The sequence below is a fragment of the Larus michahellis genome, chromosome Z, assembly GCF_964199755.1.
Source record: "Larus michahellis chromosome Z, bLarMic1.1, whole genome shotgun sequence".
NCBI lineage: Eukaryota > Metazoa > Chordata > Aves > Charadriiformes > Laridae > Larus > Larus michahellis.
This window is the reverse complement of record NC_133930.1, coordinates 19670306-19694227: the sequence shown is the minus strand read 5'-3', so window position 1 is coordinate 19694227 and position 23922 is coordinate 19670306. Positions and strand designations below refer to the sequence as shown.

Below are 23922 nucleotides of genomic sequence, written 5' to 3'. Positions count from 1 at the left end.
GAAATCGGAAGAGACCTAAGCCCTCCTTTGGGTGGAGATCAGAAAACCAGCCTGGTTCCAGACAGCCAAAACGTGGGTTTGCCCAAATGCCCGTCTCTCAGGAAAGGTCCAGTATCTGGTACTAAATGTCTGAAGATGCCTTCGGCCTTTCAAAGGCTGGTGCTGTAGCCTAGTGGACAAGTGACACAAATTTAAGTTTTCTTCTCTGCCACGGGCTTTCTGTGTGACAGTTGATTCAGGGGTACTTACCTGACGAGAAACAATTGTTTCTTTCTGTTTGTTCCCCCCCCCCTCACTCTTTCTCCACCCAGGTGACTGACTGATGGAGCCATCCTCAGCCCAACACCTTCTCCACGGCCTGCTGCTCTGAGGTGGCAGAGCAAAACCTGAAACAGCGTGAAGGGGCAGTATGATATTCAGTCAAGAGTAATGGTGGTGTTTTGTCTCCTTTCACTTGTGCAGGTCCCAGACTCGGAAAGGACCACGTACACCAGGTTTAAGAGCTCGATTAAGAGGAAGCTGGCGGCCAGGGCGCCGGTGGCGAGCAGCCCTATTGTCACAAGATGGCAGCAGCTGCATGCGAGAGGCAGCGCGGAGGGTCTGACAGGGCCTTGTGCCTCCGGGGGGTCCCAGATCACCAGCACACCTAGGAAGGCTCCAGGTCAGACAAGGTGCAAAGGAACATCATCGTATAGAGGGTGGCCTCATGCAGGGACTTCTGAAATAACTTGGAGGGGGAAATTAGTATAAGGTGTGGGTTGGTGTTCCCCCGTGTCCTGTTGCGAGTGGCCCTGGGTATGGCAGCGTGCAGCAGCAGCAGTCTGTGCCAAGCTTCACGGGCAGAGCAAGCTCAGGGCCAGCATCCTCTCGGCAGGAGGACACTGCAGTCACGAGAGGAAAGCTGGGCCCGAGGTTCCTGCTGCCAGTGCGCAGACAGCCTAGGACAGGAGGTCACACAGACAGCTGACATTAAGGGGGATGAAAAGAAAGAGAGACAAGAAAGTCTCATCTCCAGCCAAGCCACGCCTGTTGCAGACCAGTCTTTTTGCCTCTATGATGGGTGTGCATTGGTCTGGGTTTCAGTTGCATAGGGCTGTAACAGTGCACAGGGTTTGTTGCTCCAGCTTCATATCTGGAATAGTTAACGCTAACTGACAGAAGAGCAGGAGGCTTCACACAGGCCTTTCTTCCCTTCCTCCTGCTTCTCCTTTGCCTTGCTGCAGACTCGGCCATAAGTGCAGTGCTTGGACCAGTCTGTGTGGCTGGATGTGCTATACTGTACGTGCACTGAAGGACAAGCTTGCCCTGTATTGTTGTCTCTCCTCCAATATTTAAGGCTCCAGATATTGACAAAGGGACAGTGGCCCAGGAGCACTCACACTCAAATCACCCTAGGGAGATAGATACTTACCTGACAGCCATTCAGAGCACAGATCAAACTTTCAGTACTGTGACTTAGCCTGAGAAAGAACTGATTCTAGGGGGGGGCTGTTTCTCTCCATCAACAACAGGGGGAGCTGACGAAAGGTGAAATGAGCCTTTGAACTCACTCACTCTACTTCTATCAGTGCTAGCAGAAAGTGGGGAAGGGTTTACATGTTCCGTGTACAAGAAGAGCTTCCTGGAAGATCTCGGGAACTAAATAAGGCTCACTTCTTGATTAATAATTGAAATCTTTAGAGAGCAAATAAAAGATGCTGTTTTAGTGTTCAGGATGTGTTCCTACAATGCCATCCATGCCTATTGGTCAGAAAGTGCTGTTCTGTCTTCTGCCAAGCAGAATACCAGAGCTGTTAATAATACATGTCCAGCTCTAGGAAACTCAGGTTCTAAAACAAGTTAAAGTCTTCCTTACTTCAGTTTCTAGAACAGAAAGTTCTGCATGCTGACAGTGGTGAAAGCCTGTATGGTTCTGGGAAATTAGATACTGATTTCCTATGGGGTAGAATCCTGTGTAACCCGTTGATAAATCTAAGGCTGGATATGAGCTGCAGTAGTAAACAGGCACACTTTATAAAGGGAATGATCAATCTGACCTTTTTTAGACATCTCTTTTAGGATAAGATGAATAGTGCTGTAGAAATGTCTCTTCACTGACAAAAGGAAAGCAGGGTGACTGGTTCAAATGTTGGTGTTTGCATTGTCCCACTTAGTGTGTCAGATCTGCTTGTAGAGCACTGCTACTATGAAATCAGTGCTACCCTGAAAAGTATTTGACAAATATCCCTGTGTATGGTTTTTAAAGGTATTGTTTCCATTAAAATTGTTTTTCCAGTGACACCTCAGGTGCCTAAGAAACTCTTCATCATGAAAACTGCTGTGACTCTACGTGGCAGTCAAGCTGCAGCAGGCTTGGAAGGGAGGAATAATGGGACAGCTGAAATGGCAAAGAAACAGGTGAGTAATGGAACATTCAAATGCAGAGGTAGGGTATTTGCTTTCCTGATGTGGTTTTTTTTTTTTTTTTTTTACCCTATCTTTGGCCTGGAATCTGTTATGCTGATACTACCTTATTGACATGGAGAACAATAAAAAGAAGAGGTTCATTTAGGAAATGTCTGCTAGAGAAGTGTCACGAGCAATTGCTTCGTCATTTATTTGATTCAGCTCCTCTCCCCTTCTTCCAGGCTATCATCCTGCAAACTAAAATCGAAACCAAGCTAATGAAGCCCTCGGGGTACGTTGGTTACCTCTGAGGGAAAACGTATATTGCAAAAAATACGCATGAAAAACATGAGTGACTCAGTTTTCCACTTTAATAACCACTATGTGTGAAGAAGATCACTTCTTCAGTTGCGCAGGATGTAGCTGTTCATTTTGTCACGTAGACAGAACAAGATGCTGTGAGAAATTTGCCAAAAAGTAGCTTTCTGAGAATAAAATATTTTATCATGACAGTAGACTGTCAGATTCTTGGCCAAAGATGAAAGAACACATGGAATCTACCTATGTGAAACAGGGACTTCAGATCACTTCCTATTTAGGTGTTGCTTTCTATTGCTGTACACTTTATCCCTTGATTTTTCCTAGTGGACACTGACCCATTATTATTATTATTTTTTTTTTTTAGGCATTATCCATTGCTTTTTGGTCATCTTAAATAAACCTATGCTCCAGCCACCCATCTGTTTCTTTTCGCTAACTTATTGAAAATTGACTTCTTGTGTTAAGCATGTTATTATCATATCATTACACTCAAAAACCTCTCTATTTTAGTGCTATCTAACTGTGACTGTTCATTTATTAAGCTGTAAACTTTTAGTCAGTGACCATGCTTTTTCTCGTGCTCTCCTTTTCTTGATTGCTTCAGTTGCAAGGTCAGTACTGAAGATGCTGATAGCTGATTTCAAGTGATTACTTTTTTGACCGTAATTGTTGAGTTAGGATGCTTCAGAGATGCATACCCAATGTCCTTGCTCATAGCAGTTTATAATCCTTAATTAGTATTATTGAGAAGTTTCTGTGAGGGTATCAAGCTCAACTTCTAAGAAAAGGAGGTAGTGTCAGGACAGGTGGGCTAACAGGGTTGTTGATTGATATCTTCGAATGATTGTACTCTTGGAGGTCACTGGATGTTGGAAAAAGACCATGCTTTTACATCATCCTGGGAAACCTGGTCCTCGGGGCAAGTACTTTCCTTTCTAAATAAGAAAAATAGTCTGGAAAATCCTCCTTTCAACAACAGTGCTCCCTCTGTGGTCTGATTGGAAAGTCTGTGAATTTTAGAATTGTTAAAATACACAACTGAATGGGTTTGTAAGGCTCTGGTGAGAGCCTTATAGCAGCTTTCCAATACTTCAAGGGGGCCTGCAGAAAAGATGGGGAGGGACACTTTATTAGGGAGTGTATTGATAGGACGAGGGGTAATGGTTTTGAACTGAAAGAGGGTAGATTTGGATTAGGTATTTGGAAGAAATTCTTTACTGTGAGGGTGGTGAGACACTGGAACAGGTTGCCCAGGGAAGTTGTGGATGCCCCATCCCTGGAAGTGCTCAAGACCAGGTTGGATGGGGCTTTGAGCAACCTGGTCTAGTGAAAGGTGTCCCTGCACGTGGCAGAGGGGTTGGAACTAGATGATCTTAAAGATCGCTTCCAACTCTAACCATTCTATGATTCTATGAAAAAGTCTGTCAGCATCTTTTTTTTATAAGCCCCCTTTAAGAACTGAAAGGCTGCAATAAGGTCTCCCTGGAGCCTTCTCTTCTTCCAGCTGAATAACCTCAACTCTCTCAGCCTGTCCTCACAGGAGAGATGTGATCATCCTTCTGATCATTTTTGTGGCCGCCCTCTGGTCTCGTTTCAGCAGGTCCATGCCTTTCTTATGCTGGGGGCTCCAAAGCTGCACGCAGTACTCCGGGTCTCACCAGAGCAGAGTGGAGGGGCAGAATCACCTCCCTGACCTGCTGGCCACACTTCTTTTAATGCAGCCCAGGATACAGTTGGTGTTCTGGGCTGTGCGCACACATTGCCAGGTCATGTTGAGCTTTTCATCCACGAGTACTCCCAAGACCTTCTCTGCAGAGCTGCTCTCAATCCCTTCATCCCGCAGCCTGTATTGGTCCCGGGGCTTGCCCCAACCGAGGTGCAGAACCCTGCACTTTGCCTTGTGGAACCTCATGAGGTTCACATGGGCCCACTTCTTGAGCTTGTCCAGGTCCCTCTGGATGGCATCCTGTCCCTCAGGCATGTCAACTGCACCACTCAGGTTGGTGTCGTCTGCAAACTTGCTGAGGGCGCACATGATCTGACTGTCCCAAGTTCTTCCTAAAACCTGAAAAGTTTGGACATCAGAAAATCTATTAATCTTAGATATAGCAATTAATTGCTATTTAATTTGTGCTGCCTGGTAGCATAAAGGGATGGAATGCCTTGAAAAAAAGATAAATCTTCTCACATTCCAGTGAATGTGTGTGGTCTCTTTGTGGGTGAAAAGATTACTTCTTTGTGTACACAGTTGGTTTTCCACAGAAATGTTTGCACTTATTTTACAGGGACACAGATCCAAGCAATCTGATTAGCTTTCTGCCAAGTTGTCTGTATAAATCATAGAGAAAATGCTTCTCAAAGCTGAAGTCCTGCTGTAGAACAGCTGGGATGTATAAAAGAGGAACACTTTTTTTTCCAGCTATGTTTTTGTAAGACATTTCTTAGCATGATTGCAACAGGGTTTTGAAGAAGTACACTGAGTGTGCTTGGAAGGATAGATTTCACAGACATTAGAGGAAGAACATACTAATCTTGAGTGGCTGGTAAAAACATCAGCTGAATTTCCACCTGACTGTGAACAAAGAGTTACAGACCAAAAAGACAACTGATATCAGAGTGTTCAACTCAGGGAACATTGTGAAGAAATGGGTATTAGTAGGGATTGGTGAAGAGATTCATATCCTCTGTGAGCTGATCTTAGCCTTTGCCTGAATCTTGGCTAAAAGCCTAAGCTATTTAAAAAAAAAAACAACAAAAAAACCTCCAATAACAATTCAGATCTGCCTTTGCTTATCTTTCTCTGCTGCATCATCTGATTGTTTGTCACCCAAGGAAATTATAATGTAATTAAAAAAATCTTATTCCTCTGAGACACCTTGTATGTATTTTCAGTTTCATATCGTAATTCTGGTTTAAGGAATGGGATCATGGAGTCCAAGCTCTGGGACCCAGGTTTGAGAGCGGACTCCGACATCCAATAGGTCTCATCCTGGAATCAATGGCCCTGCAGTGTATGCACCACAAAACTGATCTTCCCTCATAGACTTCCATCAGACTTACTGTCTGCATGCTGGTTAAAATTAGCCCAAATGCCAATTCAGAAGAGGAAAAGAGGGCACTGAATTTTGGCAGGTAACCTGTGGTAGTACCTACAGATGTGCAGGGCCTGTGACCTTTTCCACTGGTAAGATAGCCTTGTTCAAACAGCTTTGTTAAAGTTTGTGTGATCATTAGCAGTAAATTGGTGTTTTATGGAAGGAGAGATGGTGGCTCAAGTTAGAGCACATGATTTGGATACTGGTATTCTGTATTTGTTACTGATCTCCCATCCAAGACACAAGCTGTTTTGAAGCTTTTAAGTAATGAAGGTTGAGCCCTTTGATGGGAGTTGTGTTATCCATGATGCTTACATACATTTTTTGACAGATTTCTTCATTACGTCATGTTTACACTTCGATGTATTCACAGAAATGTCCTCAGCTTCCAGTGGTCCAGGAGGCTGGTTATAGCATTGCAGAAAATGGTGACATGAAGGTCTGTGAAAATACCAATTGCATCTGGAAAGGTATGTTCCAATATAGCAAATATTCTCATGTACGCTGAACAGTAAGATACAGGAGGCTGCATCTATACTGGAAAAGCAAGTGCGTCTACCTGTTCCAGCAAGTGTTAAAGAATACTACAAAGTGGCTGAGACCTACGCTGCCTGGGGCTACTTCTGGACTTCCCACTGCCTGTGAAGAGATAGTATTCCACCTCTTTCAGTGTGGTTAGCCCCTAGTATTTTACCTGGCTCTCCTTTGGTCCCCTCCGATGCATTAGTGGCCTGAAAACTTTTATTTCTTTTTGGCTTTTAAATTTTAGAACCCTACAAATAATGTGGGTTTGTGCTGCACAATGGGCACAGGATATGTATCATGTGGACTGTTGAGTACATGAGTGTGCAAGACATGCAGAGATGGTGGGGTCTTGTTGCTCCTACATGTAGGGAAAGGTAGGTGGAGCAGACTGTCCCTCGTACTGCCTGTGGTTTAATCTGCTGAAGAGTTGGTTGATTTGCTCCAAAAGATATCCTAGGATTGAATGAGCATAAGAGGGTGTGAATGGTCAGGTGATTGGAAAACAGGTGGGATGTGAGAAGCTAACCTGTGAAAAAATACAGATATTCCCAGTTATCTGAGTATAAGGCAGTTCATTATCAGACCGATATTTTCTTATATTCTGTCTTGGACAGATGATTTGTTTTGGTGATCTGGCTATTTCTGTGTACGATGGGTTCTTAGCAGTCAGGGCCTGATTCATGCTCATGTAAAACAGTGAGAAACAGCTTCTTTAGGAGTCTGGAGTTCAGCTCCTGTAGAAGAAGTTGGTGGCTATGTGATAGATTTATATATTCCTTTGTTGCTCTTCGCCATGCAACTAAGACTCAGTTCAGAGCAGTCAATACCAACAGGGATTAGTCACAGTGGTTTTTTTTTTCCTTGATGGCAAATGATGGCAAAAAAAAAGGTATCAGGAATACCAGGTTTTATTCCACCCACCTACTTGTTGATCAAGTGGGCTGGTGTGACAGTACTGACTATTTACCACTTCCTGAGCGTCATTTTGAGAAGTGATACAAGTATGTGAGAGCTGAAATCCTACCAAAAGTGAGTGGTATCTACTAGTACCCAGGCAAAATAACACAAAACGGTGTAATGAAGCTTAATTTCCACTAATTAAAAAGCCTGTTAGGCACATTCATGTGTCTATAAAGTACGTGAATAGAGCTGAAAGCGTGATCAGTATAAATTCGGGGTGGATGATTTACTTATGAGAGAAGAGAAATCTGAAATGAGTTACAGAAATGATTTCATTGTTTGTATCTCACTGCTTAATACCAGCTACCAATGTTAAAGAAGAAAAACATTTTCAGAGTGTTTCATAAGTATTGCTATTCATTCAACTCTTACAATTAAGTGTCTTAGTTTTCCTGAATTATCTTGACTTGGCTGGGTTCAGAAAGGTTTGGTAAAGTTTTCAAAAAATAACCAAAAATCTAGATATTAGAAATACAGATTTTTCTATACAGAGAAATCTAATTTCAGTAATATTAGATCATGTTAGGGTTAAAATGCCGTGTTACATATCCCATTGGGCAGGTCTGAGAAGGTCGTTCCTGCAAGCCTGCTTGATTGCTTAACTGCACAAAATTTTAGATACAGAAGAAGATCACTGTGGCCTGCTTCCTGCTTATCTTCAGTCTTTATTTGGTGGGAGGGGGCGTACCACAGCTGAGAGGGGAAACATTTGTTGTCTGGCAGAAATGAATTCTGGATTAGGGGAGAAGATTGAGGACAGTGTAGGGAAGGACTGTGCGAAGTATGTTCTCCACAATTTGTCATTGGACTTTCATCTAGGATGTCTGTGTGTATTTAAGTTACAGAGTATAAAAACTTTGTCATCGTTAAAATTTTTTTGAACAGAGAAGGTTAGTTATAGTGATAAGTAATGTCTTCTGCCCCTGAAACTTTTGATACTCATTCTAGGTACTCTGGAGAATAATTCAAAAAGGAAGTCAAAACACAGAGCACAGAAAAGTGGATCTCCAGCTTTCTGCTTTGCACGTTATGTCAAGATAATTTCTTACACATAAAAATCTAGCATCAAATGATTCATAGTGCTAATGATCTGTCTTTTTTTCTATGATGTTTAGGAGTCCTTGCAGCATAATGTAGACAATGACCACAAAGGATGACTCTTCTGCTTGCTCATGCTTCTAGTTGCTTTTTTTTCTTGCTTATGTGTTGTCACAAGCTGCATGTGCTTTAAAAACCTTTTCCTGTGGTTATGTATTGATGGGGGAGACCTTTTGGTGGGAAATTAACACAAGATAGCAAAGAAGTTAATTGCTATATGAGGTGGTTTTGAAGCGGGAGAGCACATATGAAATATTCTGCAACTAACAACTTTTGACAGAAAATTAAGGTGAAAAAGAGAAACCCCAACATGTTCCTGTATTGAGCTGTAGTACAATTTAAACAAAATATAGTGGACCCTATTCTCCGTTCTAGCTGACTAAATCCATGGAGGTTTGAAAGAGGTGGTAAAAGGTGGTTTTCAGCTAGTTTGGTTAGTGTCTACAGTTTTGAGCTTACCCAGGATAAATTGGACCCTTCTGGCCTCCTCTGGACCATGGAGAGACAAATACACTGAGAATGTGAAAGGCTTAGGCCTGAGAAAACCTGGTGGTGTTTTGCTTTACTGATTTGTGTGTGATGAATCTTCAAATACAGGATGCCGAGAGGGGACCCAGAATGAGTTCAGAGCTGTTACCATCGTGAAGCCTTCCATACCATTGGAGCCAGAAGTGAGGCTTCATATTACTGGCTTGCGCAATGATTACTGTAAGTTAATTTCTCCTGTGTGGTGTTTTTTGCAGAGATGTTTCAAGAAAGATGGTGAAGGTCTGTCCCCTTCACATAAAATGGAAACTTTGCAGGACATATGCATGATGTCGTTTTTCTTATAAGGATGCATCTTGGAAAACTGCCTGTCCCAGGATGGAGACATGACTGATCAAACCCTAGAATCAATGCTGCCTAACTCTCATTCAGTTTTCTTCGGCTATAGATCTCAATACAACTTTCAAATCAAACCAATATACTTACCTCCACTTAATTAAGTTATATGTTTCAGCTATCAGACTTGGATATCTAGCAGCCAGTCAACACAGCAGCAACTTTATTGAGCAGACTTTGAAATCTCTTATTTTGGGAGACGTCAGTGACATTGTTTATGGCTTGTATGATAGATAACTTCTGAACTAAGTTCTTACTTATGTCTTTGGTGGTGCACAGGCAAAAATTAAACATACACAAGTTACAGATGGATCTCGGGTGTACATCATATGTTTTAACACTTCATAAGATCCAACGAACGTCTCTGTATGTACAAGTGTTCATAACTGTCTTGGTTATGGACAACCTATGGAGGTTTTTTCAACATATCCTTGCAAATGTTCCTGTATATCTGTGAACAGGACAAAGGTTTGTTTGTATGTTTTACACTGATTGTGCACAAGGTATGTCCTAAAATTAACAGCACTAACACAAGTCTTTGGAAGTGATTTTTTAATACTTTTTTCTGGCTGCAATAACCAGGACTATAGTGAAACAGCTGACTGATGGATTCAGCTGTTCTTCAGAGTAATTTTAGTTACCAAAATATGACATCAGACCTTGGCCTATGGTAGCAAACTTCTATGCTTCAGGGGTCATGCAGAATTACTTTTAAGCTGTCCTAAATGGACAGCTGAGGATTTCCCTTGACATGGGAGAATGTCCTGGGTTGGTATTAAATGTTATATACAAGCTGCTTCTGAGCTACCTGACATAGAAGACTGTTCTGAGGCTAATTGCTATAGTGACTTGCTTTGCCAGGGTCTGCAAGTACAATGCACCCAGCATCAGGGGCAGTGGAAACAGTATTACAACATATGCTTGCTGAGCAAGTTCTGAAGGTGAGGAGCAGAATTTCCCTAATTCCTTTTTGCATTTTTTTTTCCTATCATGTGCAAGGTAAATGTTATCATTAACCTGAGGATGTAGGACAGACTATAGCATATAGACTGTCTCCTATGTCAAGACCTTGGTTTGTTAGAGATACTCTCCTTCATGTAGGAGGAATACTTGCTAGTAATGGTTTCATAGAAGCATTCCCTTGAAGTTCTTACATAGCTATTAAAAAAAAAAGCCCCTTTCCCCCAAACCATGCTCCCCCTCACACCATCCTATTACCTACAACTTTTTTGCAGTAACTTTTAGTAGCTTTCTTCTAGATCTAAACATACTGGACTGGAGCCTTGAAAATTTCATTGCTATTGCTGTAGGACCTGCTGCACACATCTGGAGCGGAGAAACTCTTCAAGCCATTGAAAGCATTGATTTGAATTCCAGTTCCAAATACATTTCATCTCTGGCTTGGATAAAAGAAGGAACTTGCCTTGCAATTGGCACCAGTGATGGAGAAGTGCAAGTACTAGATAATTTACTTTTTTAGTCTTCATTTTTAGCTAAGGCCATGAAAGAATTTGATTGTGATTTTTTTTATAAGCAAACAAATGACAAAGATTGGTTAAACTACAGAAGAACTCTGCTGAAGACAATATATAGCACTTCCCTGTATGACGCTGCACCTTGCTGAATGGCTTAGTGACATCCAGTGTTATCTATATGTAATGGAGCCTCTAAAGCCACTAAAAAGCTGATGACTGAATTAATGATTCAGTTGTCTAGAGACGATCAGATTTTTTTCCACTCATAAGAGGAACTCTTTAATTCAATTATTTTACTCAGCACAGGTTATTTTTTCTTGTATCTCTCTTGCTAAGGTCACTGTAGTGATCAATGCCTTGAGAACTCAAGCCAAAACTCTCCTTATGGATTCACACATGAGAATTTTACTTCAGTCTGATTATACACATACCCCTCATACTGCTGTTACAAGACAGTCCTATTATCAAAAGACTTTTGCAGGACTTTGGCTGAGATGCTAGGTAATATGGGGACCTACCTGCTGCAGTCCAGAGTCAGCAATCTGAAAGTTCTGAAGGCCAGTGCTTTCAAGTATGGACGTCCAAATACTAACATGTAAATAAATAGCTCTGAACAGAGATATGTGCATTCCCTTCAATCCTGTCTGACTTCAGCAGTACTAATATAGTTGCCAAAATTCGGAAATACTCCTTCTTGTCTTACTTGTGAAATAAATGAGCTTGAGGTTGTCCATATGTCAAATCAGAACTGGGCAGTGGCTTACTTGCAAACAAATGAAGAGAAAAAATGATCTTTTTTCTTTTTGTTGTTAAATTTGTATTTCCTGTTTGTTTTGGATTGGCAGCTGTGGGACATTGAAAGCAAAAAGAGATTGAGAAATATGTTTGGTCACCTGTCTGTAGTTGGAGCTCTGAGCTGGAATCATTATATTCTGAGCAGGTGAGAGGTATAGTATATTCCCAAAAAGAGTCTGGCTGCTTTTACTTAGACAAATGTCCCATTTGTTTTACCTTTTTTCATTGGCTTTTCTCAAAGGTGATTTATCCTGTCCCTCTACTTACCAGCCATCTGAGAAATCACATGTAGATGTACGGTATGGCAGGAAAACAGCCAAAGGGGATTTAGCTTGCCTCTTTAGTCTCTGTTTCTTACTCTCCTGGAAAGCTGTCATCACTTGCAGAATTTCACTAGGATGTGGGGGCTGTTTCTCTGTATATGTGCAAAGCCTGAGCTTGAAATGGTGGTGTCTCCAGTGGGTCTGGACTTCAAAAATCATAGCCTGACTGGTGCCAGGAAGAGGGCACGTAGTTTAGACTGCCCCTCTATTGATAATCAAGATTGCATCTGTCTTTTCAGGTGCACAGTGAAACACAGCTGTTAGAGTTGCACACCTCTATAGCTGTCTATCTACAAGGGAAGGCCAGCTCATTGTTATCCTCAACGAAGGAGGACTGAAGTGGTTGACCTTTGCTTTGCCAAGGGTGAATGTTACACTAGATGGTGAATAATTTGTATTTAGGAACCATTTCAATAGGGGGACTGAGGTGAGAACAGTCAAGTGTACTCTTTTGTGGTGTTTTTCCTCCCACTTTCTGCTTCGGATCGTTTACTCAGACCTGAAGGGGCTGAGGGGAGACTGTGTGATTTTAAAACCATGTCATAGTCTTCTATGGTTCTTAAATGCAGAAATAAAAGCAAGGGTGGACCGACTTAATTGTTAAATTCAAAATGAAACTAGCATCTCTGAATAGGAACACTAGAGGTAGTTTTGATTTCACAAGATGCTGTGGTTTTTGATTCTGTTAGGTTTGCTGGGTGGAGTGAGGTATGAGGATACCAGCTAAACAACCAGTTAATAAAATGCTGTTGCTGGAGTATGTGTGCTGGGTGGGTTAAGTTACGAGGGTGCAGCTGTAACATCCTGCCAATGCCAAGTGGCATAGCCTTATTACAGGAAGCACTAGTTCCAATTTGCATTTCAGCTTGGCCAAAGGAGTGAAAACAACAGGAACTTAAATTACAGATCTTTCTGAGTGAAATTGGTAATAAAATTCATCATGAACCCATGAACTACAGTTGCGGTTGACAAATTAGGTTGAGATAACATTTTTTTCTCTTGCTAGGTTTGAAACCAGTTCGTTTAACATTAGGGCAGAGTTAAAATATCTGTATAAGTAGAAAAAAAGATATGGAGTTAATATTCATTGCTACTAAAATAAGAGCAGCATTCCTACAGTAAACTTTACTGTGGACAATTGATACTTTGGGATTACATACTAATTTGTGTGGTTATAAATAATCCAACAACACATCATCATGAACCTGTAAATAAATTTCAACACCATAAATTAAACCATCACAAGAATTTTGTTGGCTTGTCTTGGTCTTTAGCAAAACAGGTGCCGTCTTCAGTGTCAAAAGCGAATAATTCTAATTTCTTTTTATGCCGAGTGGGAAAATGTCCTTTCAGCCAGGCTTCTCAGGACCCCAGTTCCTTTCCACTCATACCACTAGATTTATCGAAGACCTTAATATGGCCAACACTGGCAATTCAGTTCTGTTTCTCTTGGTTAGATCTTCTGCTTATAATTCAGTAGGAAAAATCTATATAAATCTTCAGGAGGCAAATGATGATGCCTTTGCGTATAGTGCACATATCCCATGTACCTTCATAGGTATTTTCCATAAAGATGTGCTGGGTTGTGCACTGCTTGGTTGGAATCTTTCATGCTTTTGTGAACTTCAAGAGCTTATCAAGTCCATGATACAAGCACAATAGAATGACGTTTCTTGCAGTCAGTCAGTTTTGTGTGTGTATTTTAGAGCTTCTGAATCACTCAGCTTGCCTCTGAAAAAACTGTAAGAGCCAGTATGGCAAAGTCTCCAGTCATTGTTGCCTTAAATTAATCTATTGCAGTAATGTCAGATATCTGTTTCTCAGATACATAGAAAGATGGTATTGAACTTGCTGATTTTTTCAGTGTCATCAGAATAGTTGAAAGTGTGAATTTCCAGCAGGAAGCTCTCCTGTTTTGTCATAGGTTTAATGTAGGTAATATCCTTAGAAAGGCAGGAAAAGAAAATGTGCTGCAAGGTATTTTTGGTATTTTCAGTTCGACTCTACTGTTGATGTGTAAACCCCATATCCAGGAGTTAAACCGTAACAGAAGCTGTGCTTCCAGGCCGGTTATTTCTTCCTTCCTTTGGTAGGCTGATGATACTGGCTGTAGAACCATGCATCCATTTCCTAACAGGCACTTAGTGCAACAGTGTCAAGTTGTGCAGGTTTTCTTTAAGCCTGGAAGTGGGAGAGAGGGGACAAGGGAAGGGACAGAACCAAAGAACACGCTGTTCCTTGCTAGTAAGCCCTTTCCCAGAACAATGCAGTTTTACACTGCTTCTTTGTTGGGCGTGGAGTCATATCTGGCTTTGGCAAAAATCATCTTGCAAAACTATTTTTCATGAAGAACAGGAAAGAGTTAACATTAAATGGCTTGACAGTTGAACAGGGTGCAGAATAGGCATACTGCCTGGCTTGAATTGAGCCGCTGCTTGACTCCTTTTTGTTGTCAGCCACTGCTACAGTCAGGGTGTGCTTTTGATAGTTGGTTTGTGTGTCCTTTTACTGAAGTATTGTTGTTCTGCAGACACATTTCACTCTGATGTGGTTTGCTTCTGAAACCACTGAAGAAATACCAGTGTGATGATGTAGCTTGTCTTCTTTAACATTAAACCCATGCTGTCTTTTTTTATCTGCAGTGGTTCACGACTAGGATCAATTCATCACCATGATGTTCGGGTTGCTCAGCACCATGTTGGGACTCTTTGCCAAAACAAACAGAGCATTTGCAGCCTGAAATGGTCACTAACCAACCAGTTGCTGGCAAGCGGGTCTAGTGATGGTATATTGAATATCTGGCCTAGTGACCCTGGTGTGAAATTGCAGTCACAGCCACTGAAAACCATACCTCATTCCTCAGCAGTTAAGGTACATGGAGAAGGAATGTCTGCTTTTCTGTATTTGCTCTCATGAAATCACATTGTTGATATGGACACTTAGGGAATGTTTCAAATTATCTCACTGATTTCTACTCGTTTCTTCTCCCCTGGCTGTAATTTTCAGACTAGTTCTCCTCATTCCAAGGCACAGATAAATTTACTAGGGCTTTGATCAGGAAATTTTACTGGATTAGTAGACCTTTGTAAATATAATGCCAAATAAAAATAAAATTTACAGCCTTCTCCTCTGTTTTGCAACAGAGTTTGTTTTGGTCATGCAGTGCTTACAAGTTAACAACCAAAATCTTTCCATTGTTGGAGTTTTGAAAAATTTTGCTGAAATTATTTTAAATATGAGGTTTCTTTTGCCTTCCTGCCCATATTTCCATGTCATTGCTGGTCGCAAAGAACCCGAAGTAAGAAACTGGAAATGAGACAACTTAGATTCTTCATCTTTATGAATTCTCAGACTGTGTGGGAGAGAGGACAGGTATCAATAATAACAGGCAGGGGAGTCCAGTGTTTATAAGCTGTTTATACTCACAGAAAAATCTGAGGCTGGCCTGAAGCACTGATACTAAAGGGCCAGAGGAGATTATTGAAATAGGTAGAATTCAGTTCTTAGTAGCTTTTCTTCAGAGTCTAGGCCTTAAGCATATCCTTGAACAATCTCAGAAGAAACCAGGTCTCTTGTAAGCCCTGTTAGTCATGTCGCTTAGGCTTCTGTGATGGCATGGCTTAGGCAAGACGCTATCCTGATGGGTTCTTCTGGTACTGAGGTGTGAATCTATGGCCTGTGAAGGGTAAGCAAAGAAACTGGAATTTTATGGGCCTATGTGGGACAGAGTAGTCTACTCTGAGGCAATGGCAAAGGAAGCAGCATTTGGAGTTTGGGGATTCTGCATTGCTCTGTGTGTGTATGGAGGATGAGCATGGTGTAGGGTGAAAAAAACCGAAGATACATTCTAGGTGCTTGTTGCAGTTCACTTTTCCAACTATGCTTATAAGCAAAATCTCCTCTGTTTTTTCAGCTAACCTCCTTGTCTGTTCTGGCATTTATTTTCTCTTTTTTTAGGCTGTGAACTGGTGTCCTTGGCAGTCCAGAGTCCTTGCTACAGGGGGTGGAATGAAAGATGGGATTTTGCGTGTCTGGGACATAAATCATGAGAAAATAATCCAGAGTGCAGCTACAGATTCTCAGGTGAAATGATGAAATGTCTGCATACATTCTTGTATAACTGTGCTCATTTGGCAAACTCCCACTGACTTTGAGGGTGCTTCTACAGTCACAGGAACAGCAGGATTTTCTCTGGATGTGCAATTGTACTACATTCGGCACTGCACTGTGTGATCGGACTCAGAAACAGTTTGTTATTTCTCATTCACCACTTCTGTCTCCACGCAGAAGTGATTGAAGAGGAGGTGATCTCACAGCCAGACACTTCTCATCATCTTTTCCTTACTGGCAATAATAGTTTTGGCCAAAACTCTTGATGTGGAGAGAATGTTGAGGGAGAGGGAAAATTCCCAGATTGCTGGGGTGAGAAGAGGTGTAAGAGTCAGAGGGCAAACATCTGTCTCTGGAGTTTGAACATTAGGAGACAGAGGAACAGATTCTCAGCTGGAGTAAAGCAGCAAAGCTGTTGATTTTCCTGGAGCTATTACAGTTTAGATGAGGATGTGTTTGAAGGGCTTCAGTTTTATACTGATAGGCTGTTATCACATTTAGATATGACAATAAAGCCAACTGCACTTCTAAGCGTTGTAAGGAATTAAATGATCCTTCTAAATAAGTAAATATTCTGCTGGGACTATTTCTCAGTAGCTTGTTTAAAAATTGTAGATAACATTTAAAATCTACTGAATGGTGCATGTTGGCCCTTTCTGAAAACTAAAGCAGAATTTTAAATTGCAATAGATTTGTTCTTTGCTCTGGTTACCCAAAACCAGCGAACTGATGACTGGACAAGGCCTTCCTGGAAATCAGATGAAAATATGGAAGTATCCCATGCTTATCAATTCATCAGAACTCTATGGCAAGTATTCCAGTTAATAGTTTAAACAATTTCAGCTAACTGTCTAATCAGTGTGTTTTTGCAAGTGCATACCTTATACATTTACGTAAAATAGAGTTAAAAGAGCAGTCCACTTACACATCCTCCCTCTGCCTACACACATACATTAATGTGCACAATCCTGATGCATGGGATTGTAAAGGTTGACTTACTAAGATACTAGTATAAATTGCTTCTGTAAAATTCCTTGGTTTTAATGATGGGATTCTCTCCTGTAATTTCTAAGGCCATCTCAGGTGCAGGGTGTGGATTTCCACTTATCCCTAGGGCTTACTAGGTGTGGAATGAGTGTACTAATGTCAGGTTGCTTCCAATATATTTTAGGCTGATGGCCTTCTAGATAATTCAGTGGCTCTTCAGTTTTGCAGCTCGTCATGGAAGAATACTCAGCCAGCTTCCTAATGATATTTGAAATAAATCACTATGTGTTATTTAGAACTGTCTGGGTTTTAATGAGTGATTTTGGCTGTAAAGCAATGCAGTGCAGCGTGTTTCCCTTGTACCATGGTGACAGCTAGACGAAATGGAGTTTCCTTGCAGCTCTGTTGGTCCATGGAGCTGTAGAGCTACACAACACAGAGAAGTGCTTCCTTGCAATTAAGCCTTCTTGTTTCTGATGCTTGCTGTCACTCCTATCCATTAAGTTTTACTTTTTCCAGTGTTAACTGAAGTGATCCAATAGAAGCATCTGAAGTTAAAAGAAAAAACAAATTATTTGCACACTGGCTGAATTTTCACAAGCAGGGTTGCTTTTTCACACTCACTGACAAGATAAGGCCAAAGAAGCTTTGGGTTTTGAACCTAACAGCTGATATTTACAAATACTTTTTGTACCCTCTTGCTACATTTGAAGTATTTATTAAATTCCTGTTTTATTGAATCCCAGCTATACTGGGATGCTGTCCTTGGAACCAGGGACTTGGGTGGAACCTGGAAGCTCAGCTTCAACACTAGCCTATAAGATGAAAGCACAGGAGAGTCAAAACAAAGATGGGTGGAGGAGAGAGGGCAGAAGACACGCATGTGGATCTAATTACACATTATGCTTGTGTAATGCTGCTTGTCTGTGCTGCTTTTCCTACCTTATCCCTACTCATTTATGTATAGCTCTTAAGGTCCGGTCCTGTGATGACGTAAGAAATGATCTGGAAAGTGACGTAATAATTAGTTTTAACTATGGTAGCCTGTAGCTTGAGGTTTCTTAAATCTATGTAAGTCTTGAATATACTATTTGAAATGAAACCTAAATTTACTTTTACCTTTGAGAATAGTGGGTGGTGTAAAACATTTACCATGTAAGTCAAATGCATTGGTAATTTGGTGAAGCTGGAGGGTTACTTATCATCCTGTTTCCTATTCAGTTTACTTGTCTGCAAGAGAAACTGATTTTCATGATCAAAAAGACCAGGTAATTGTTGCATATATGTATTCCTGCTTGTGAAGCCTCATATTACCTTACTATAAGCAATTGAATGTTGGAAGAAATGGTCAATGTATCAAAGTATGTTCAGAAAAAATACTGTGATGGATGATTGTGAGGTGGTTCTAAATCACCCTCATCAACCCTTAACCACGTGACTTTTACACCCAAAGAAATAAACAGACAAATAGTAGCTTAATCTCATTATTTAGTATTATTTAGTAGTTGAGGTTCCCTGTTATTGGTCATATTCAGAATAGAATAACAGCTGAAAGATAGTAACCTTTTTTTATAGCACTGAGTCCATTTTTGAGATACTTCTGATAGAACTATTAGAGTAATTTACTAGAAAAAAAGATTCATTTTGGATGTAAATTCCCTCCCCTTAGAAAAGTTGTGGATCAAAGAAAACATACAAGCAAACAAAATATGCAATTGCTTTAAAAGGTTATCTGAATGTGATCTTGACACAGTGAAATAAAACCCCAGCCCTCTCCACTCAGAAAACATGGAAATGAATAATTTCAACTTTTCTAATTTCTCCCTATCCCCCTTCATGTCTTTCTGACTGAAACTATTAATCAGATTTCAGTCAGTATTGTGGATAATTTTGGATGCCTCCAAAGACTATATCTCCAGCCCTTCCTTCGAAGTTGTTACAGACACCGAATGGAGACAGTGTAAAGAATTCACTGAGTTGTAAACTCATGGTCTTAAACATTGACAAAGATCATGTACATTTCAATAACTTGAGAAGCAGCAAAGCCTGAAAATTAATTTCTGCTGAAATAATTTGGTGGTGGTGTCGAAATTTTAGTTACCAAGTTTAGGTGGGATACGTTACTCAGTACCAGGACAGCAGGTACTTGCTTTTTGTCACTGTGGCTCCAGAGAGCTATTGTAGCAACTTTGCAAAGTTAGGGCAGACTGTCCATCTACAACAGTCCTATGGATCTTCATCAGGTACCATTGTAATAAGTACCACAGTTTCAGAGGGCATTACAGTTCCTCACACGTTTATCCTCATAATATTATTCTGAACTACAGAAATGTTCATGGAGAACCCAGGTAGAGATGATGGGAGGACCTACACTTACATTCATTCAAGTTGGTCACCCAAGACTTCTTTCATATATTCACACTTCCTTTTAGGATGTGGTACATCTGGTCTGCCATCTGGTCTCAGAATTTTCTTTTTTTCCTCTTGGGTGACTAGCTCAGCTATATGGTTGTTGGTAACTCACCCAACCAGGGAAGCTAATGGCCAGTAACTTACAGTAAAAAGGCCTCTAATTTCTCATGTCTGTGTGTGCCTGAAAACCTCAATGGTTTACTTAGCATTGACGTTGTGGTAGATGATGCAGGGGAGCAGAAGTAAATACATGTCTCAACAGTCTCAGTTTAATAGCAGACTCTTTCTGCCTTAAGTTCAAATTCAGTTGCTTCTACTGAGGGAGATACTTGTATAATTAGGTTAATGAGGTTTGTATGTTCTTTGTGCTGCTAGATTAGGGTAGCTTCTGGCCTTCAATGTCCAGCTCACAAAGTTTACTACAACTACAGGCAAACTCAATATACAATTCCAATAAATTATTCAGTAGATTTCACTGTTAAAAGGTATCCTTAACAGTAGTAACTGAGCAGCTAGAGACACTATCTCATGATTTTTGGATCAGGTGCAAACTGTCTGCAAGGCATGTGCAGCCAGATGGGAAAGATCAGCAGTGAGAAACATTACCAAACACAGATGGGACTGATGTTGTAAATGCAGTGGAAAATCAAGAGTTCAAGTTCAATGTTCTCTTTTGACAGAAATGTCTTCTCAACGTGGTGCAGTCCCGGCAGTTGAAGCCTGGTCCCTAATAGGAAAATATTGCCTTCAGCAATTTTTTAATGTGAAATTATTTTATAGATAGTGCTAGCTCCCCACATCCTATGCAGCATTTTGAGCTGCTACAGTGAAAGTGGAACAAGCCATGCTGTAGATGGGGATGGGTGAAAGTGACTGGCATAAATCAGTGTAGAAATGTGATGTATCTTAGCATTTTTTGTACGTATTTTATTTTACAGGTCACAAAGGGAGAGTCCTGCATGTAGCCCTGAGCCCAGATCAGAGCAGGCTCTTTTCTGTTGCGGCTGATGGGATAGCTTGTCTGTGGAAAAGCCACGAGTCTGGGGAGAGCAAGCACAGCAGCAAGGCTTTTTCTAATGGTTATCAGAACTCATTCTTGTGACTTCTTTTCCTTGAAAGCAAGTGATTAGCTCATGCAATAATTCAAAATATGTGTGTTCGTTCCAGTGAAAACGTGGCGAAAGATTGAACAATTTTTTCAAGAGAAAGCAATTTGCCCCATCAATCGATCATATCAAATCTTAGTAGCTTGTCTTACTCTAGAGGAAAAATATTCTAAATCCGAAGAATAACACCATATTTATTTTCATTAAACTAGCAAGCATGGGTGGAATCCGCTTTGTGTCAAGTGCCAGCACAAAGTCTTAGGTCCTGCATTTAGCTATGATTCTTGTAAGTAATTTTACATCATCTTAGCGTCTCTGTTGGGAACTACATGCCAATTTGTGTAAATTGCCTTGCATGATTCAAAGGCTGGGATCAGCAGAGACTATTCCAGGGGAACTATATTATTCTGTATATCATGTAGATCATGGTACAGAGTCTGTCTAAATATTTCTAGAGATCTAGGTTAAATGTATAACTATAGCTAAATATAAATGATTTATTGGGAATTCTTTATTGTTTTTGTAGTGGTAATGATAACCAGCTTAATTAGAAAACCGTTTTTATTGGATTTTTAATTGTTTCCTTTCCTTAAACCCACCTACTCTGTTGGCAATGATTGAAAATATAAATTTTTGTAAATATTATAAATAATTTTGTAATCAACTGGATGGACGTAGTCAAAGAAGCATGCTATTTGAATCAAATGCTACAGTTAGTTCATTCATTCCTTAAGGGTGAAGTTTAATTCTGGATGTCACCCTCTTACGAAGGGTGACCTTTTTAAGGTCAAGGACCAAACCTCTTGGATTTTAACAGCAGTTTGGCTGTGTAAGACATAAGCACTGTCAACAGCTAAGTTAGGATGTCAGGATTGGCCTTCCGATGCCATTCAGATGCAACTCAGTAGTGCTATTCAAAACATGTTCTATCCACAGACATCTTTGGAGCTTTGCTTTCATTATTAGGAATGAAGAGAGGCAGAGGGTAAGGATTCACTCTTGCGTTTGCATATTAAAAGCCCTTTGAGCTCAGAAACTCTTATTGGTTGGATTTCTTTTTTTTTTTTTTTCCTGCTTGAAATTGATCTGGAATATTTCCTGTAGCTGGGGAAGAATGGAAGATTAGAAGAGTAGAGCTGTGTCAGCCCATGGAAAATTAAGCTGTGATCAAATGCATGAAAAGAGATAGACAAAGTTAAAAGGGGCACAAGTATCTCTGGAAATGAATGTGAAACTGTCATGTCTTTAGTTCTCATCATTTTTAAAACCTCATCTTCTGTTCATAAATCACGTGGTTGCTAACTTTAGGTCTGGCAGGTTGAGACCGCTTATCTTTTTTACCTAGTAATATGTTGATTTACAATAAATCTGCTACTTAACTGCTGGTTTCTGATGTCATCTCGTGTGGTCTTCAAAACAGGTTAGAAAATGGGAACGTTGATTGAGAAATGACTACCAAGAAGCTTATGTCTAAGAATGGGAAATAACTTATACTGTGCCTGTCTTCCCATATGAGCATGTGTGTTGCAGCAGCTTTTATCAAACATTTAAAATCATATTTAAATATTCAAAATAGTACCTTAAATAAAGTTTTTAAAATGTTAACATTTTTCTCTTTTGAATGGGGAAAAAAGCAGTGGAATTAGTCTCTTTACTCATCTTTTCCGTCTTTCCTTTGATGGTATCTAAATGCTATTGGTTTGACAAATACAGGAAGAGTCGTATAACACAGGGTGGGAAGGCTGTAGTGGAGAAGGAGCTGGTCAATATTTAAACTAAGTGTATTTTGTTGGATGCTCAGTTGTCAAAATAAGAAAATACATTTTTCAGACTGAGAAGTGCTCATTTCTTAGTTAATGATGCTGTTCATTATTGAGTGGTCAAGCTGTATTGCCCCAGAAGTATTTTAGCATAATACCTAAAAGTAGGAGAAAAAAAAAAAAAGTAGGAGAATCACTGATTTCATTAGGACTAACCAACAGCCCATAAATGTGAGAGAATCTGGAATTTGGAATTCCTGTTACAAGAAGGAATAGCCCTATTCCTAATAGGAATAGTCCCCTGTTCTTCAGCCACTGTATGATCTGACTTGCTGCTACCTACATGAATGTTGTGGTAGTCTGTGTAATGCAGTTTATGTCTGTCCATTTCCCCCAGTTATCTGAGCACCCACAGTGAGAAGAAATTGTTACATTCTAGATGTCAAAATGACATCGAATGATCATAACATATTTCTTAGCTCATTCATAAACTTGCATGGGCTCCATCCCATAGTGGTGGACCTGTATCAGAAATAGGTTCATGACTCTTGATCAGAGAAAGTCCCAGCCTAGATGAAAACTCAGTTCCATCTGCTTGCTTCTGCTTTTTTTCCCCAGGTTTCCACTACTGGCAGTGGTGACAGAGGCTTGCATGTTTTGTTTACCATCTAAGTGCAGTTCTACTGGATCATTTTGCACAATTCACTAAATAACGCTCATGTAAAAATATTTAAGTCTTTAAAGTATTTTGGGGTAGATACTAAATTTCAAGCTCCTCAAGAGGAGGAAGGCTGCACATTTTTTCTTGCACATTTCTTCATGCACGTCCTTGGTCAGAACCTCTTCTTCCTTCTGACCCCACTTGGGTCAGAACTACTCTCTGAAAAATTTTCTACCGACAAGGATGCTGCCTGTGGCTTCCAGGGAAGAGGAAGAAGGAGACCAAAGAGGAAGCAGTAATATGAACAAAATACTATATCGAGATGAAAGAAAGACAGTGAAAAAATGGACACAGAGGAAAGAAATGAAGTAAGACTAATGTATGGGAAAAGCAGATTAACCCTGTGTGATCAGTTGTCTTGAAGATCAGCTACATACTTTTCACTAGATTGATAAAGATATTTTTTGTTTTCTGAAGGTTTTTAGAGTCAGTTCTTTCCTAAGCAATGGTTTGGTAGTTTGCAAGAATAGACAAAGTCTGGACTTCTTTTACTTATTTCCTGTGTGTTTAAAGACCAAATCAAAGTCACCACTTTGGGTGTCAGTAGCAGTCAGTGGGCAAAATTCTCCTCTCAGTTTCACTGATGGTGACTTACTTGGCTGGGAATTCTCTCTGCCCCTGCTTTGCTTCACTGTTTGCGTGTGCTGCTGTGTCTGTGTTTGTATGCTTTTTTGTGTGTTCAGAACAAATATTTTAGCAATAAGGAATGTGAAAAGTTCTGATGCGTAACATTGGTAATGGACAGAAACCATAAAAGACGATGTTCAGCATCAAAACTTTCAGGAAAGATCCCTGTAGTTTAGGTTTTCTCCTTCTGTCACCCTTCATTATTCCTCAGTGGCGAAGCTGTGTTCCTCAGTTCCTCAGTTTCTTCTCAACAAGATCAGGTGAAGGCAGTTGTGTAAAAAAGTTATAGCCTGTATTTTCCATGTTGTGTTTATAAGTGATGTTTAATTGCTCATGATGA

At 40.4% G+C, this 23922-nt stretch overlaps 1 protein-coding gene across 1 annotated transcript; it reads left to right on the top strand.

Moving 5' to 3' along the window:
• The first annotated feature begins 429 nt into the window (after positions 1 to 429).
• CDC20B (cell division cycle 20B) lies at positions 430 to 20470 on the top strand. Its single transcript, XM_074568858.1, has 10 exons — positions 430 to 661; positions 2276 to 2397; positions 6175 to 6271; positions 8982 to 9092; positions 10526 to 10722; positions 11587 to 11681; positions 14502 to 14730; positions 15817 to 15942; positions 16660 to 16777; positions 20307 to 20470. The coding sequence occupies exons 1-10, from the start codon at positions 430 to 432 to the stop codon at positions 20468 to 20470; spliced, it is 1491 nt and encodes a 496-aa protein (XP_074424959.1).
• Positions 20471 to 23922: the final 3452 nt, after the last annotated feature.

What these genes read in the sequence shown, in the direction of transcription:
- CDC20B (XM_074568858.1), top strand. Translation starts at nt 430, where the DNA reads ATGGTGGTGTTTTGTCTCCTTTCACTTGTGCAGGTCCCAGACTCGGAA. An exon ending in TACCAATTGCATCTGGAAAG is followed by an intron (nt 6,272 to 8,981) that starts GTATGTTCCAAT and finishes CTTCAAATACAG; the next exon opens with GATGCCGAGAGGGGACCCAG. An exon ending in CAATTCATCAGAACTCTATG is followed by an intron (nt 16,778 to 20,306) that starts GCAAGTATTCCA and finishes TTTATTTTACAG; the next exon opens with GTCACAAAGGGAGAGTCCTG.